Below are 17,339 nucleotides of genomic sequence, written 5' to 3'. Positions count from 1 at the left end.
ATATATATATATACACATATATGCACACACATATATATATATATATATATATATATACATACACACACACACATATATATATCTGTCTTACTCCATCATTTCAGCTTTCTCCCTGTTTGAAAGACTGTTTTGACACCACCCTGATGCTCATTACTCGAATGGTCGATTTTGTTCGTCTGAGCCACGCTGGCGGTAGACCTGTCATGAATTGTTTATGTTTGTAACTGTCCACTCATTACTGTCCTCCAGCTCATTTTGTGCACTATATCTAGTAAAAGTCCAGGAAGTTGTTCACTGAGCTCATGTTTCCACGCTTGGTCTCCTTGAATTAATGAGAGGAGGGCGAAACTGAGAACTCTTGGCAAATTAATGTCATTAGTAGTGAGAAGTGTAGTGTAAAGAGAATCTGAGAGAATTATTGGGTCAAAAGAAAACGGACTATATTAGAGTCCTACATTATAATCTTGATGTTTTGCAATATGAATACCTCTTGAAGAAACATTTCTGTGTACTAAGAAAAAAACTGACCTTGAAGAGGCGCAAAATGTTGGCGACCATGATTGACACGGAGCTGGCCGAGGCACCGATCACTCCCACCACTCTCTCCGGCTTAGTAATGATGGGCGGCCCTCCGCTGAGACACTTGACATCAGTCGAGTCTTTCTCAATCAATGCCTGAACAAATGTGAGCGACTGCTCCAGGGCGTGGGTGTCTCGGGAGCACGTGTCCAGGATGCGGGCCCCCAAGGTGATATTAGGCAGCAGCTCATTGTCATTGTTAATACGATCCAAGGCAAAAAGCATGGCCTCCAGCCTGTGGATCCCTTTCTCCTTCTTCAACTCTCCGCAGGCTTTTCCATCGTTTCCTCTGGCATGCACGGGAAACAGTCCACCCAGAGATATGTCCCCATCGATGCGTATTGAGTTGAGGTATGTGTGGCCGGGCATTTTGGGCCTGACTGCCAATGCGTCTGACAAATAACAAGCCAGCAGCAAGACCCAACAGCAAACCTCTCTGTGGCAGCCAGTCCACAATCTCTCAAAGCCTCCTTGCAGAGTCATAATGAAAGACTAAATCCACATCCAAACACAAATTCAGGTCCTTTGAAAATAAAAGAAGTGTGCTCACATGTACCCAGACGTACATGCAAATATCCAGGAACAGCAATACTTTACAGAGCAAAGTGGACTTCAAAAATCTCCTTCCATGGTTTCTTGTTCTGACACAAACTCAGAAGTACGAATGTTGTGCTCTTTGTTGTGTTTATCTACGTCCTTTTCTTCTTTTCTGTGATGTCCCTTTCTGCTTTCCAACACCTGAGGGTGGCAGATGTGCAGAGAAATTAAATAGTTCTGAGTGTGCTCAGGTGGCGTTCAGAGTTCCTTCATCAGGCAAGAAGAAAGCTGGACGACTTCCTCTGTTCTCCGGTGTTCCAGAAGTGTGCAGCTCTTCTCTCAGTCTGTCAAGCAAGCAGGAAGCAGAGTCCACACAGAGTTCCTGCCAACACAAAATACAGGTGTGAGAAATACGGAAGCAACAGGTAATTCCCAACGAGATGGAATAAATTACCTCCCATTCTTTTAATTCCTGTAAACATTTGTTTTTGGGAGCAAACAAAACGAGCCTCAGCCATTAACATGCACACCTCATGATAGGACCGCACAGTAAAAGCCAACTGTTTCATGATGGTTTGTTTTCTAGCGGATGCATTACTTGCACCCAGCACTATGAACAGGCTGCTCTGTATTACTGCTGTGCCTCAGCTGCTTGCAGTGCGCTGCAATGAATTATTTTGGTGCCTGGAGCATACGTGATTTGCTGCTGCTGTTCCATTAGTTTCATACCTGCACAGTTTTCACTTCATGTTGTCTCCATTCTTTGAAAAATAATGGAGTATGGGGCTGAGTTAAGGGGACGTGTTTCTTACGATGAATAGGATTCTTTAACTTGAGAAGAGATTTCCTTACTGTGCACAAAAAGAGCACACATAAACAAAAGCTATCATCGGGTTTTTGACAGGGTCTTAAAATTTGCTAAGTGCTACCTTGGAGAAGAAAAACAACACATTGAATTCCTGAGCCTAGTCCAAATGCAGCTTGTTGAACAAAGAACTCAGTACAGACTTTAGAGAGCAACGTGTATCATTACCTTCCTGACCAAATCTATTTGCTTTATTGAAGTTTTTAAAAATTCTTTAAAGTAGTATAATTGCTGAGAGTTTCTTTCATTGCAATATAGGGGTTTCCTAAAAATAATTTAACCGTTTTATATCTATATTTACTGGCCACTTCCAAAGGCACACCTGTCTAATCGCTTGTTAACACAAATTTGTAATCAGCCAATCACATCAGAGCTACTCAATGTAGATGTGGTCAAGACAATCGTCTGCAGTTCAAATTGTGCATCAAAATGGGGAAGAAAGGTAATTTAAGTGACCACTTGTTGTTGGTATCAGACGGGCGGGTCTGAGTATTTCAGAAACTGGTAATCTACTGTGAGTTTAACTCACAACCATCTCCATGGCTTGCAGAGAATGGTCAGAAAAAGAGAAAATAGTAAATAGTAAAGCTGTAGTTCAGTGAGCGAAAATGTCTCATTGATGCCAGAGGTCACAGGAGAATTGTCAGACTGGTTCAAGCAGGTAGAAAGCCAACAGTAACTCAAATAACCTTTGGTTACCACCGAGGTCTGCAGAAGAGCAACTCTGAACACATATGTCCGACCTTGAGGCAGATGGGCTACAGAAGCAGAAAAACTTGGGTGTCACTCCTGTGAGCTTAGAACAATAAACTGAGGCTACACAGGTTCACCAGAACTAGACAATGGAAGATTGGAAAACCATTGTGTGGTCTGATGAGTCTCAATTTTTGCTGCGACATTCGGATGGTAGGGTCAGAATTTGGGATCAACAACATGAAAGCATGGATCCATCCTGCCTTGTATCAACGCTTAATGCTGGTGGTGTAATGGTGTGGGGGATGTTTTCTTTGCACATTTTGGGCCCCTTATTTTATCATGGTTACAGTCAGCCTGACCTGTCCATCCTAGTGTACCATCTGATAGCTACTTCCAGCAGGATAAGACGTCATGTAATAAAGCTGGAATCATCTCAGACTGGTTCCTTGAACATCACTGGACTCAAATGACCTTCACAGTCACCAGGTCTCAACCCAATAGAACACCTTTGGGATGTGGTGAAATGGGAGACAAATATGCAGCATCTATGTGATGCTAACATGTGAATATTTACCAAAATCTCTGAGAAATGTTTCCATTATCTTGTTGAATCTATGCCACCAAAGACTGAGGCAGTTTTGAAGAGAAAAAGGAATCCAACCTGATAGTAAGGTGTACCTAATGAAGTGCCCAGTGAGTTTAAAACCCCAAATGTGTGTTGTCTTAAGGAGCCACTCAAAAAATAAGGCTGCTAAATTGTGTCAAATTACCAAAATTGTGTTAATCCCATTCATTTCTAATATTCTTGCTCATTATATTCAAATTCAACCCAGATTATTCTAACATAATTGTTTTAAATATATCGTCTTAATACAGGATTGCCAAAACATAGTCCTCCAGATCTATCACTGCCTGTTTTCCAGCTATTCCTGCTCTGTATGTTCTGGTGTATTCAGCTCATCATAATGTTAAAACGTCTGAGTCAGCTAATCAGCAGAAAACATGGCAGGGAAAGCTAGAAAACACAGAGGGTAGATATCAAGGACCAGAGTTGGGCGGCTCTAGTTTTTACAGATGAATAAAAAAATGACATTGAAAGGTTTTCATTGTAGTCTGCCTTCCTAAGCAAACAGTCGACTGTGGAGAGGAAAAACTCCCCAAATAATAGGAAGAAGCCTCCAGCTGAACAAAACTTGATGAGGGAAACCCTCTGCTGTGAGCAATGTAATGTTTGACAGGTAAAAGCTACAACCGCTGTAGAACCATTTTCACCCATCTCAAATCTATTGAGTAAATTCTCCCAACCAATTTGAAATTAAATAAAAAGAACATAATTACTTTCCCTGAGAATTTAGGGTATTTTCTTACTTTCTAATGAAAATGAATATCTCCACAAGCAACAGAAAGACTGATAAAACGTGACAGGCCTGAAAGGGCTGCCATGAGGAAACCTCTTCCCTCTAAAACGAACATGGCAGCAAAGTTCAGATCAATGCAACATTTATGAAATGCAACATTTATGAAAAATGTCTGTTGGTCAGACAAGAACAAAGCTAAGGTGTTTGACCATAATTCACAGTGGTATGATTGGAAAAAAAGGATGTTAGCCAGATACCACATATCACCTGTGAAAGAAGAGCTTTTTGAGGTCAATGTTTTGCCACATTGGTCAATATCTACGAGGATTAAAATCATAATTTATAGTGTTTTTAGTGTATATTTGTAGCAATTACTCATGACCTACTTCACTAAAATGACTTAGTTTGATTTGTCATCATTTTTTCACCCCGAAATTTGGAAACCTTGATGTCTGCAACTTGAAGGATTAGAAGGACGAACATTCATTAAAATGTGGAGAAGTGTGTTTTTGGCTGGGACGGACAGAAAAGTCCCTCCTTGTTCCCTAATATTTGTTTATAGGAAGCGGCAATGGACACAATTAGGAGATTAACTTTTGATATTTTAAGAGGAATATTTTAAATTCATTTTATATCTGGAGAAAGCTTATGACAGAGTGCCCAGAGAGGAACTATGGTATTGTATGAGGAAGTCTGGAGTGACAGAGAAGTATGTCCGAGCAGTGCAGGACATGTATGAGGGCTGTAAGACAGTGGTGAGGTGTGCTGTAGGGGTGACAGAGGAGTTCAAGGTGGAGGTGGGATTACATCAGGGATCAGCTCTGAGCCCCTTCCTGTTTGCAATGGTGATGGACAGACTGACGGATGAGGTTAGACAGGAATCACCATGGACTATGATGTTTGCAGATGATATTGTGATTTGTAGTGAGAGCAGGGAACAGGTGGAGGTGGAGTTAGAGAGGTGGAGGTTTGCCCTGGAAAGGAGAGGAATGAAGGTTAGCCACAGTAAGACAGAGTACATGTGTGTGAATGAGAGGAACCAGAGTGGAAGAGTGAGGTTACAGGGAGAAGAGATAAAGAAGGTGGAGGAGTTTAAGTATTTAGGGTCAACAGTACAGAGTAATGGAGAGTGTGGAAAAGAAGTGAAGAGGAGAGTGCAAGCAGGTTGGAATGGGTGGAGAAAAGTGTCAGGTGTGATGTGTGACAGAAGAGTTTCAGCACAAATGAAAGGAAAGGTGTACAAGACTGAGGTGAGACCAGCCATGTTGTTTGGACCTAGGAACAATTCAGAGTCACCAATTAACCTATGAAGCATGTTTTTGGACAGAGGCAGGATGCTGGAGTCCCCATTGAAAACCCAAGCATATGAGGAGAACATGCAAACTCCACACAGAAAGTTCCCCAATTGGTGTTTCTGGTTCAGATCCCCCAGCTGGGACTTGAACAGGGGCCTCCTTGCTGTGAGGCAAGGGTGCTAACCACTGCGCCACCGTGCAGCCCAATTACTAGAAATTGATTTTCAAAATGAAATGTCTGTTCTTGATCTTGTATTTTGTAATAAAAAGTGCAAAAATGCAACTTTTATAAATATTTATATATTGCATGGGTTCTGGTTATATTTGCACATTTTGCCTGCTGTGACTTGTACTCCAGAGCAACTTGTAGTGCGTAAATATGGTAATGGGTTCAATGTAGTCAAAATATTGGAATTGCTTCAGAGTGTAGAACAGCGTTTAGTACACCTCCACCACATACTGTGACCTCAAATACAGACAAATGAAAAGGAGTCTACAACTTTGTAAAACTAACAATCATGAATTGGTCTTATTCCATCTAGTAGTACTCTGTCTAAAGTGGAGAGTAATACATAAGAATAAGTACTGTACCACGATGGACAATGTGCAGGGTGTATGTGTGTGCACACATCAGGTTTCTAAAAAAACAGAGCAGTGAGTCTGCACAGTGGGGGAGCCCTACATCTGTCCCTTTCTTTCTGAACTGACTATCACTCACCCGCACACACATACACACACCCGCCAGGCATCATATCATGCTGCGTTTTATGCTAACATGCAGCCCCCCTGTTGTCTCGGTCCGGCGGAACAAAAGGACACAAGGGACGAAATTTAGCCCAGTATTAGTTAGTTGCACCAGCTTTCAAAACCATCACTTTGGACTTGTGCAGTACTACTTTCTCTGAGTCTTTTAAGCACCTTTTCTTAGCAAACTTTGAAGCATATTTCATCAAAGATGAGTGTCATAGCACGTACAAATCACGAAGAATAGTTTTCAAATGAATGTCTCTTCATTCTTTGGTTACAAAATGTAAAAACACAACTCCTTCGGCTAACCAAAAGAAGATATTTATATCACTCTTCGTGGTTCATCCGTCTAAAATGCAGAATACATAATAGATGAAAAGTTGGCAGTCTCTGCAGAGCATGTGATTCTTGAGGATAGCCTTTTACAGTACGGAGGGGAAAAGGTCGGTCATGTCATTTCAAATATGACAAACCTGGTAGGAATATAAAACAAAACAAAAAGTTTGAATTTTTAACACTTTTGAAGTAAAAGCTCTTGTTTTTCAATCGCACAAAGTGTTGTACAATCTGAATTAATTGTGTTTCCTCAAGCTTGTTATGGTAAGTAAATGGATGGCATTGCAGAGATTGTTGTTTTCCTATATTAGAGCAACTGTTGAACATTTTAATAAGCAGAAAAAACAAGAATAATGACATCTTCAATAAAAGATTCATCAGAATTTTCATGCTTTCTAGGGAAATAGCAGATTCAATGCTTTCTATAGTTCTGCAGAAGTGATGGGCCACAACGACCTATTTTAATTTAATACAAGTTATGCCTTTTAAGAATTTTATACAACCATTTCCAATTAGATTATTGTAAAAGCCTAAAAATTAGAGACAAATCAGATTAAAATCTGATGGCTAAACCCCAATCAACAGTCAGTAGAAAGTGATAACGCCAGAATTATGGCGATTACTAAGCAAAACGAGCAGATAAGTGTCCAGAGGGACGGCCGATGCTTCGCTGACAGAATCGGGTTTATAGAATGAGCTCTGACGTTTAAAAATGAAGTGCTCACAGCCTCTGCAGATCTTTTTGGAAGGGGTGGACAGCAGTGCCGCTTCGCTGTCATCGCTCGGCGACACACTGCATGCACAGTGGCAGCTTCACCAGATGTTCAGTCGCAAGGCCCAGATGGGCAGAGCTGATAAACATCAGCTGTCTGCAGAGAGTGGGAGTTAAGGGGAAACTGCAGCATCCACACGGCAGCCATCTCCCTTCACTGTGACGAGGGGGGAGCTTCTTACTTTCTTTGGACAGGACTTGTCCCGCAGATATCCTCCACCGCACTGAAGGGAGAGACAGCAGCCGTTTACCTTCAGTAATCGGGGTTTATTAAAATGAAATTAGGTGTAGGTTTTTAAAACTGATGTACTGCAGCAGGTATCTTAACTTTAAGTCAAGTCTGAAACATTTTAGGTCAAATTTTTCTGTTTTGTTGTAGTTGAATTTCATTTAATCTAAACTAAACATAACCAATTTAGCCTTTTAATTTTTTTTGCAAAATTCTACTCTAAAGAGGCTTTAGGTAATTCCTGAACTTCTGCAAAATGCTATAAACGGCTATTGTGTACTCCTCTGTAGGGATGTCAGAGATGGAAGTCTGTGGAGAATCTGAGCACCAAAGAAATAGCTTTAAGGTAAAAACTACATTTAAAAAATACATTTAAAACAGTGGATGACTCAGCTGGTTGTGTGCCGGACTGGGGAAAAACTAGGGCTTGTTTCCCCGATGAGTTTGGTCCAGTAGGGAAGACCCTTCACTCTACTGCCTAACTGTGTAGCCACGGGGGGGGATACAAGTCTGGGTCTCCCTGTGCCGGTCCCCAGCCCAGATAAAACACTTGGTTGTTTCAGGTAGGGCATCCGTTGGTCTGGACCGAGCTTTATTTGTTATAGATCGAGTCCTGAACCTTGCGTTTGGTGTGTTTTTTCTCTTTTGAGCTAAAGCTTGTGAGCAAAATCACGTGACTAAAGATCTTTTCCGTCATTGGCCAGGAATTACGAGGGCGGGGCAAAGCAACCAGAAAAAGTATATATATCGATATATATATATATTGATATATATATATATATATATATATATACATATATATGCATCTGAAAAAAATAAAAAAAATGGGGCAGATAAAGATATATACCACAGTGTACCGGTGTAGCGGTGTTCCTGGTCCATCCAGGAGCAGAAAGCAGAACAGAGGGGAGGAACAGAGACGTGTGAGTGTCTTATTTCACTGAGCAGAACTTTGAACAGATCCCTCCTGAATCCACAGAACATCTGCGAGCGCGCCACAACACAGCTCTCCTGACATTTTTGGGTTCTATCTTTAGATTTCAGATTAACCCATTGTTCCAAAATGTTGATAAACTCTGTTCTATGGCATTGGACTCCAGTGTTCTGCGTCAGTCGACAGAGCAGATATCACATGTACAGGAATCTTTTCCTTGGACTGGAGTCAACACACACTGGTGACAAGGAGATGTCTGATATCGCAGTAAAAATATCGTCTAGGTATGGTAAAGGGAAAAAGTAAAACCCTTTCAAACAACAGAAAGGCCATAAATTGTAGTGAGTTTCTGGCTTTTTCTAAAGAAGGTCTTACTACAACGGGTCAGTAGAAGTCGCTAGAACATTTTTTTTTGGGGGGGGTAGGAGACTTTGGAAGGGTGGCAAATGGAAACAGAAGAGTGGACGGTCACTGCAAAGGAAAGGATTAAAAATATGTATTCCAAGTGCTATTTCTAAAGCTTAAAGAAGCTTTCACTGATGATTTTTCTCAATAATGATACTAATATTATCTTAAAAATTGGGGGAGCCAAAGCTTTTTTTTACAGGAAATCTCCTGTAGCTCCGCCCCTGGCAAATGGTGTTATTTATAGATAGACCAAACAAGGGAAAATTGGCTGATTTATTGAAAATGTTTAAAGCAAACAAAAATAAGGTAAAATGCAAAAACTGATCACATCTGCAAATATTACAGTTGTGTACTCATGAGGGCCAGAAAGTTTTACAAGAACAGATAAAAAATGTAAAATAAAAAAAAAATGTTGGTTTTTGTCTGTATTTTTTCTATCTTATTCTAAATTACCTTGTAGGAACAAAACTTGATTTTTTAAATATTTTTTAGAATGTACATCATCATAAATCTTTCCAGCATGAAACACATTTCCAATTATTTTTATAACACAAATTTAAAATGACAAAAAATACTTTAATAATAAATGAAAAAAGGTTAACAGAATAAATAAAAATAAAGCGTGTACACTTATTAATAAATGTACAACTCATCTGTTTCTCTCTTAAAAATAAAACGATGTGCTAGGCTTTGAGCCAACTACATCCAATCTAGAGTCACCAGAAACCTCCTGCAAAGCCAATATTGTGAGAGCACAGCCAATTAGGAAGTGCCTTAACGAGGGCTTACTTTGCTTTAATATAAATGCAGACAGGGTTTAGGCTAAGCACTAGTTAAGCTCCAATATACGTCTAAAAAAATACGCTGCAATTATCACCTCGTCCAAATTTTTTCTCCAATTATTGCAGTTTTTCATTCGTGTAAACATTCCAGTTTCTGTTTTTAGTTCATTCAAGTGACTTTAAAAAGCAACATCAATGTCTCCAAATGCATAAGCTTCACCACCTCACTTAAACACAATGCAAAAGAAAACTTAAAAATATTTTAAACATCACTGGAGAATGTTGTATTCAGTTTTAGAGAGGAAAAAATGCAGCAAGATGCATCACCGCGTCCTGCACCTTTCTGTAGCTACAAAGCCCCGCAGTGACATGCGCTTGTCTAATGAGTCCATCAACCTGCAGAGGGCCTTTGTTTGACAGGGATCTCTTAGTCTGAGGGGAAGCTGTGGCTGTTACGCTCCAGCAGAGGCGACACTTTGGTCCCACAAGCCGAAGCAGTCAAAGGAGCCAATGGGGAGAGAGTTCTCTGCAGACGGAGGGTTATTTATTTATATTTATTCTCCCGTTTGTACCATTTTTACCATTTGTGTTGTTGTTCTGATGGAACAAATGTGTGATTTCTGGCGCAACTCATGAAGGTCAGAGTAAATACAATACAATGGCTGCAAATGTTTTAAATGACATAATTCCAAATTCTATTCAATTAAAACACAAAAAGGCTTATATGCAGCTCTATTGTACGACAACTGACTTCTCCTCATTGACATATCAGGAAAAATGTGTTTCTCTATTTTGCAACATAAAAAAATAAATAAATTCCCTGTTAAAATTGAATGAGTCACTCCAACACCATTGTGATACAATGTGTGGGATCCAGAAACACTGGTTGAAAGTTAATTTACATCTACATCTACAGCACTATTTATAAAGCTGAAAATATTAAAATTTAAAGACTTACTGTAGTAGATCATTCCATCCTAAAACTCATGTATAGAGCACATCATGAAAGTCTAACACATAACATTCAAAAAAGTTTGAAACCAACAAATTCAGAACAAAAAAGAAGGAAAAAAGTGTTTTGATGCAGGGTATCAGATTATGAAATAATCTTGAAAAATCAATAAAAGAGTCCAGCTCAATTAATAAATAAAAAAAAACTGTGAAAAAATGCTCACACAATATGAATTATAAGCAAATGGGTTATATTTAAAAAAATAATAATAAATTTGGAGATATTTGGTTTATTTTCTTTTTGTTGCTGTTGCTGTTTGTTTTTTGCCTGCTTTTGCCAGCCAGTTGACATATTTTTGTTACAATACAAAGAGAAAGATTTGGTTAAAGTAGCTTGATTGATTTTGTTAAATGGCGCAGAGACAATAGGTTTTTCTCTTTCTGTCCCCTTTCATTTTCACCAAAGACAAGAGTATACAACATTTTTTGTTGTGTGATATGAAAATGTAATAAATGAATAAACTAACTAAAAAAAATTACCTATAATTTTGCATTAATATATTTAAATAAACAACTATTTTTGCTTACCTTAATGCTATTGTAATACTAGGACTTCACTAAATTATTATTTTTTTTAACTGAATAAAATGTCTAACAGGATGTCAATGAAGTCAAGGAGCTCCATCCTTCAGAAATGCTGGTCCAAACTTAGAAATTAGACTTGTGTTTCATTCAGGGCTGTGGAAGTTAACGCATTAATGCATGCGATTAATGGAAACAGAATTAACGCATTCATAATTATTAACGCCCTCAGGCGTCCTGACGTGCTGCTGTGAGATCAGCGCTCTAAAATTTTGTCTAAATTAAACATAAGTTTTTTTATACTCTGTGATTGAGATTTTATTAAATTAAAGAGATAATATCACACTTATTTGTAATTTTTGCACAAAAGTATATATATATATATATATATATATATATATATATATATATATGAGGCGGAAGATCAACGTCGATTCAATGGCTGCAGCGCGAAAGATCCGAATGGAGCTGTCTGCAATTAGAAATCCAACAGCGAGGAAACTCAATCATTATTTTATTTTGGGATGCGGACCAACATTATTTTCTCTACAATTATGAGCACCAGCATTGTCTAAAAGTTGCGGAAACTCCACTGGTCACCGCGAAACTCCCGCCCGCTGCTATTACAAGAGGCGAGCAGTTCAGAGTGGACAGACACGCCCCCACCTGTGAGCAGATTCCAGGCGACCTGAAACTTCTCCCAGAAACATTTTTCTTATTTTTCACAAATGCAGTAAGGACAATTTAAGAGCAAAAGAAAATGCTGAAAAAAATAAAATAAAACCAGGAAAAATGTCAAATAGACAGCAGTGTTCTTAGGAGAGAGATTCTTATTTCTGTTAGCTGAGGCCCCAAAGGGTTAAAAATAAGTGTTCTAAAAGTACAATTTTGCATTTGATTTCATATTGAGATTATTTGCAGATAAGTGGCTGGCAAGTACTGTAACTATTTTTTTTAATTAATTAAATAATAAAATTATTTGAACAATAAATTAATTAATTGTCAACAATTTTTAATTTGTGATTAATTAGTTACATTTTTTTTAATCGATTCCCGGCCCTAATTTTAATCAGACTACTGCTTTACATTCAAGGCTGCACATCTAACGGACTATTAATTATTATTAAAATATGTTTTTTTTTTTTAATCTGTTTTAAATTATACCTGCGCATAATTTCACCCTTTTTTTTGTTTGTTGTCCTGCTTTAAAACAGAATATTTGATATCTAGCTATAATAATCATGAGCATGTTTCCCAACACACCCTTTAAATAGGTCTAAATGAGGTTCAAACTGGCCCAGTGGCTTCTTTTGATTGAATGCTAACATTTCAGCACAAATGCGAGCACTTCCGCAGAGAGAAATGCAACGCTGGATTATTTTTGTCCGTGTCAATCTCTGCGGAAGCACAAAAGGAGCGGGAGCTTAATTATTATTGACGTCAAGCTGATGGCTGCGACTATTGTTTCTAGACAGTAAAGGCACTGGCATAAAAGCCTGTCCTCACTGCCAAGAAGTGACATATCCTCTAAAAACAGTGACTCACTGCTTATGGTGTTTGAGAGGTAAACAGCCTCTTTACACCTCAGTATCTGTTGGGATGAGAGCTGCAGTTCAGAGCCTGTGAAATAAACTCTTCCTTCTATTATTATATTTTTCTGGGATATCTTTTATTTCTCAAATGAATTAAAAGGAAAGAGCAATGGAAGTGGGTATTTGTTTGCTTTTAGCATCTTTTAAGGCCGTGTCATACTGCTGCTACGTACATTTTGTTCATATTGCAGAGATGGAACTGGTCATGCAGGAATTTTTCTTGGAAAAAGTGAAAAAAGTTATGGTCTTTTACGTCATTTTCACAGATGTATCGCAAATGAACCACAGACGAAATACGAATAAATAGAACAAAAATAACGTAAAAACACACTTCACTTTGACATTCAGAACACTGGGCAGAAATCCCATCGCGTTAGCACCCCCACGATGCTTTGTTTTAATTATTTTAAGTCAGATTCCTCCAGTCCGCACCAGTTATAAGCCAGCTGTTAGGCACCAACTGGGGCTGGACACCGACCTGCAAGAGAACCTCCTGACAAGCTGAATGGTGGGAGTGAGAGACCCCCTCTTAGTATAGACTGCTGGAGAGGGGAGTGATCGGCTGATTTATGTGCCCGTCACACAAAACGCGTAACGTGCATGAACCGTGCTGGATCATCGCACTGTTTATTTGGGATTCATTAGTGATTTGTGAGTCAATTACATAGTTTTATTGAAATAGCCTGAACCTATTAATATTTGATATTAATTCCTGAACCAGATATTGATAATTCATGTAGAGAAAATGTTATGGTCGAGCCGGGGTGGGATTATATAAGTTCGCTTCCTTCATATCAAGTGATATGATATGTATTATGACCTGATTGCTTGAAATAAACCATTTCATTCATTCATATGTGCATCTTATGCACAATATCAAAGTTATACATCAGTGGCACATGTGTGAAAAGTTTGTTAGACAAACATGGAAGAGTCGCGGAAAGCCACAAATTTGCAGAAACACCTCGCAAGAATCACACACAATTACAAAAGATTTAGTAATATTTCCGTATAAACTATGCATGAACTGCTTAATCATCAACCGACCAAAAATTATGAAAAGCTCAAAACCTAATTCACGTAAAGACCCGTCGGTAGAGACCCTGGACGGACATCTGCGCACATCAATGAATGATGAGCGCAAGAAACACTTCTGAATTACGTCTGTCATGCATGTATCACCAAAGACCGAAATTATATACACGGACAAAACGCATATTGTACGTAGTGGCAGAGTGACACGGTCTTATCTTTTGTAATTGGGGTGTAATGGTAATGTCACTGTTAGGGTCACAGTTCGGATCCTTTTTCGGATCAGTAAAAAGTAAAAAGAACAAAAAAAAAACAAAATGAATAAAAACCTAAAATTACTTTTTTTTTAAAAAGCTTTAAAATATATATTTGAGAAAACATATATAAAGTACTTCAAAGCATAAATATACACTCACACATATTTGAACATAAACAAAAATGTAAAAACGTGTATTATTTCTGATTACATTTACATGTCTTGAAACCAAATACTGAGAGAAAAAAAAATGCTTAATATGGAATTTTTCCCTTGCCCACCCCCCACCCCCCAAATGTCAGAAATAAATCTTAAACAAAAAGTTAAAATTAAACTTTCATTATTTTTTTGGTATAAATGTTGTATTGGAACTAATTGTGGGAACATTTAAATACTTCAAATAATCATTATCTGTAGTACACGTGTAGATGAGGCCATGCCTGCTTTTTTGGCAATTTTTGATACTTATGGCTTGCCGTACTGCCTTTCCCTTCCACTACATTTATTTCTCCAAAACAGAGAGAAATTGAGAAAATTGCGACTTCAAATTTGGGCGTCACTCCCACTCGATGACGTCATCAATGGGTGCCGATCATATATGTTAGCGTGTAGCTGCCAGGGCTTGGACAACTGTCGTTCTTCGGATGCTAGTTGTGAACTTCAGAGTAAACCTCTGTTGAGCAAGGTTTTTATTTTCTGCTGCTCTTTTATTACAGTCTAAAGAGAACATACATCAGCAGAGATGAAGACACATTCTGTTTTTAGTAAAAAACACACAAAAAAAACCCAAGAGTCCAATCTCTGTCTCAGGCTGGAAGTTCCGTTTTGGTGAGAGGACAAACGGCGATGGCAGCTTCCTTTCCTTTGGCAGCTATTTCTAAACTATTCAGAGTGCATCATCAATCTCCCTTTTCAGACCCGCTGCCGTGTTTTTAAGCTGTCACCGCAGCGCCACATAACAAGTGTCATGCAAACAAATGCGCATTTCTCGCTCCCTGCAATTATTTCCCCACATGTTGAGGAAGTGAAGGTCATCTAGAACGGCGGCGTGCCGTGCACCGAGGGTTTATCGATTCGGTGAAGGTGTGAGAACATTGATGAAAACCGGAGCGATTAGGGATTTATCCTTTGATTATCTCACTCAGACTCTGCGCCTGAACTAACTAACCAACAGTTTGAAAGCCTCTGCTTTCATGTTACACTGTTATTGTGTTTTGCTGTTAAACAAATCACTGTAGATGCATCATAATGTGAGTCACATTAATTCTTCCTGACATGTTTCATGTAGGATGAGTCATATCCAGGGTAGAGGACACAAACATGAGGCTATGGAGGTATAGCACGCATGCTAGGGTGTTATTAAGTGTGTTTGAGCTTCTGAATACTAAAGTTTCAGACATCAACGATGATAATTCCCCTTTTTATTTTTCCAGGACACTCTCCATTACCTCCCTCCTCCAGAGCCGGATATATTTGATGTGATTCATCTTCACTCATTAACAATTTCTCAAGTGCAAAATGCAGATTCCCCCTCACGGTGTGTTGCTACCCTGGGCTAACAGGCAGAATGTGCAGAACGTCTGAGGGTGAAAATGCAAAATGGCAAAAAACAGCTTTTGAAACAGGTCAGACAGGCGGCAACACAAGAATAAAGAATCATGGGGTATTTTGCTGCTTTGTTCCCGCTGTAAACGTTGCTTCAGCTGGTCTTTTTCTTATTGAAAATAGTCCTAAATGTGAAAGATGTATTCACACATTTACATATAAACATAGGCTGCCGCATGCAGGCTGGAACAAGCGAGCCGAACCCCGCTCAGCCCACAGCGAAACCTCACGTCCGCCTCAATGAGAGTCTTGATGAGAACTCCAGATCTGAAGTGGTTGTCGGCGTGATGCGGCGATAAATACTGTTATGCAGATGGCGTGAAACAAGATGCAAAGAACATGCAATTTTTAAGCGTCCTCCTCCCCGCATGTATGCAAAATGTGAATAATTCAGCGCCGTGGCCGAACCTTTCTGAATTCTGTCAGCATACGTGCAATTATTGATGAAAGCCTTTGCAGGAAGAGGGAAGAGAAAAACTGTTGGGAAAAATGCTAGCTGGTCAAAAAAAAGAGAAAGATTGTTCTTTTCCATTGCTGGTGATTTATCGTAATTTATTTTTCAGACATGAACCATTAAAGTACACTTTGACTTTTCATTATTGATGAAGCTTGAAAATAAAAATGAATCATTTAATTAAAGAAAAAACTGTATGTCCACAACAGATTGTACTCAGAAGTTAGAATAAAAGTGGAATAAAAAAACATTTTCTACTAAAATATTGTAGTTACTATATTTAAAAAAAGAAAATATTGAAGCGGGAGTTCAAACCTGTCATTCAATGGATGACAGTTGAAGCAAGAAGTGTGAAAAACTAGAAACTATAACAGACTACTACTATATTTAATTAGTATAATGTGACCTTAGTGTTTACTGAATGTATCATTATTTTAACCAACACATTTCATTATGTATGTAGTGACTTTGATGCTTGTGGGATTTCTTGTATTGTCTACAATCAGTGCTTGAAATAAACCATTACATCAAATAAAAACAATAAAACATATTTAATTGTGATTAAATAATACAATCTAGATTAATAAAAGTCATGCAATGGAAAAGATTCCGATTAGCATGTTTACATGATGCATTTTTACTCTGATCAGGCGTTTGATTACTGTGCCCATGTAAAAGCAGCTAATGTTTTTGATATTAATAACACAAAAAAGGGGGGAAAAGGTGGTTAATGTGACATTCTGATGAAAATTTTCAAAAGTTACAGTTTTGCTACGTTCATTCCACCCTCAACGTGAGTTCAAGTGAACGCTTTCAATGAGAAGTCTATATAAATGCCGGTTTAATATAAGTTTCTACAATCGCTTTCGAGTTTTATGTACAAATCATACGGCCATGGAACAAACATTGCAAGTCAAACCATGACCAACTTTGACCAATCAGGGACTCAGATTAGATATATGGATGTATCCCTTTTAATACACGAAAATGCCAACTGTTAGAAAATGGATCATGAAGGAGAAACTGATAATTGCGGTATGTCCACGACCGGAATTATGCGATACAAAGTTTTAATATATCGGAGTACAGCTGGGAAAGAAATAGCCTGGAACCAGATTTTGAGAGAGTTGCACCACTTTGACATTTCGAACCAACTGTAGAGGACGTACATACGCTAGTACACAGTAGAAAAAGAAGAAGAAGAAGCCCCTCCCTGAAAGTCCAGTGTGATCACCATAGGCTAAATGCTATAGTGTATGATGCGTATGACCAATATGACGCACATTCAGGAACAATAAAAGTGCGTTCTTGAACGTGCTCCCAGGATAA

At 38.6% G+C, this 17,339-nt stretch overlaps 1 protein-coding gene across 2 annotated transcripts in view; it reads right to left on the bottom strand.

The window, feature by feature from the left end:
- The window catches only part of LOC112159318 (metabotropic glutamate receptor 4), a 219,613-nt gene that overhangs the window by 138,752 nt on the left and 63,522 nt on the right, over positions 1-17,339 (bottom strand). For both annotated transcript variants that reach the window (XM_024293331.2, XM_024293328.2), the window contains exon 2: positions 529-1,498. In XM_024293331.2, the coding sequence (XP_024149099.1) occupies positions 529-1,062 (534 nt within the window). In that variant the 5' untranslated portion in view covers positions 1,063-1,498. The remainder of the gene's footprint in view (positions 1-528; positions 1,499-17,339) is intronic.

Source organism: Oryzias melastigma, linkage group LG7 (genome assembly GCF_002922805.2).
Source record: "Oryzias melastigma strain HK-1 linkage group LG7, ASM292280v2, whole genome shotgun sequence".
NCBI lineage: Eukaryota > Metazoa > Chordata > Actinopteri > Beloniformes > Adrianichthyidae > Oryzias > Oryzias melastigma.
Note: the sequence above shows the minus strand (reverse complement) of the source record. Positions and strands in the feature narration are given on the sequence as shown.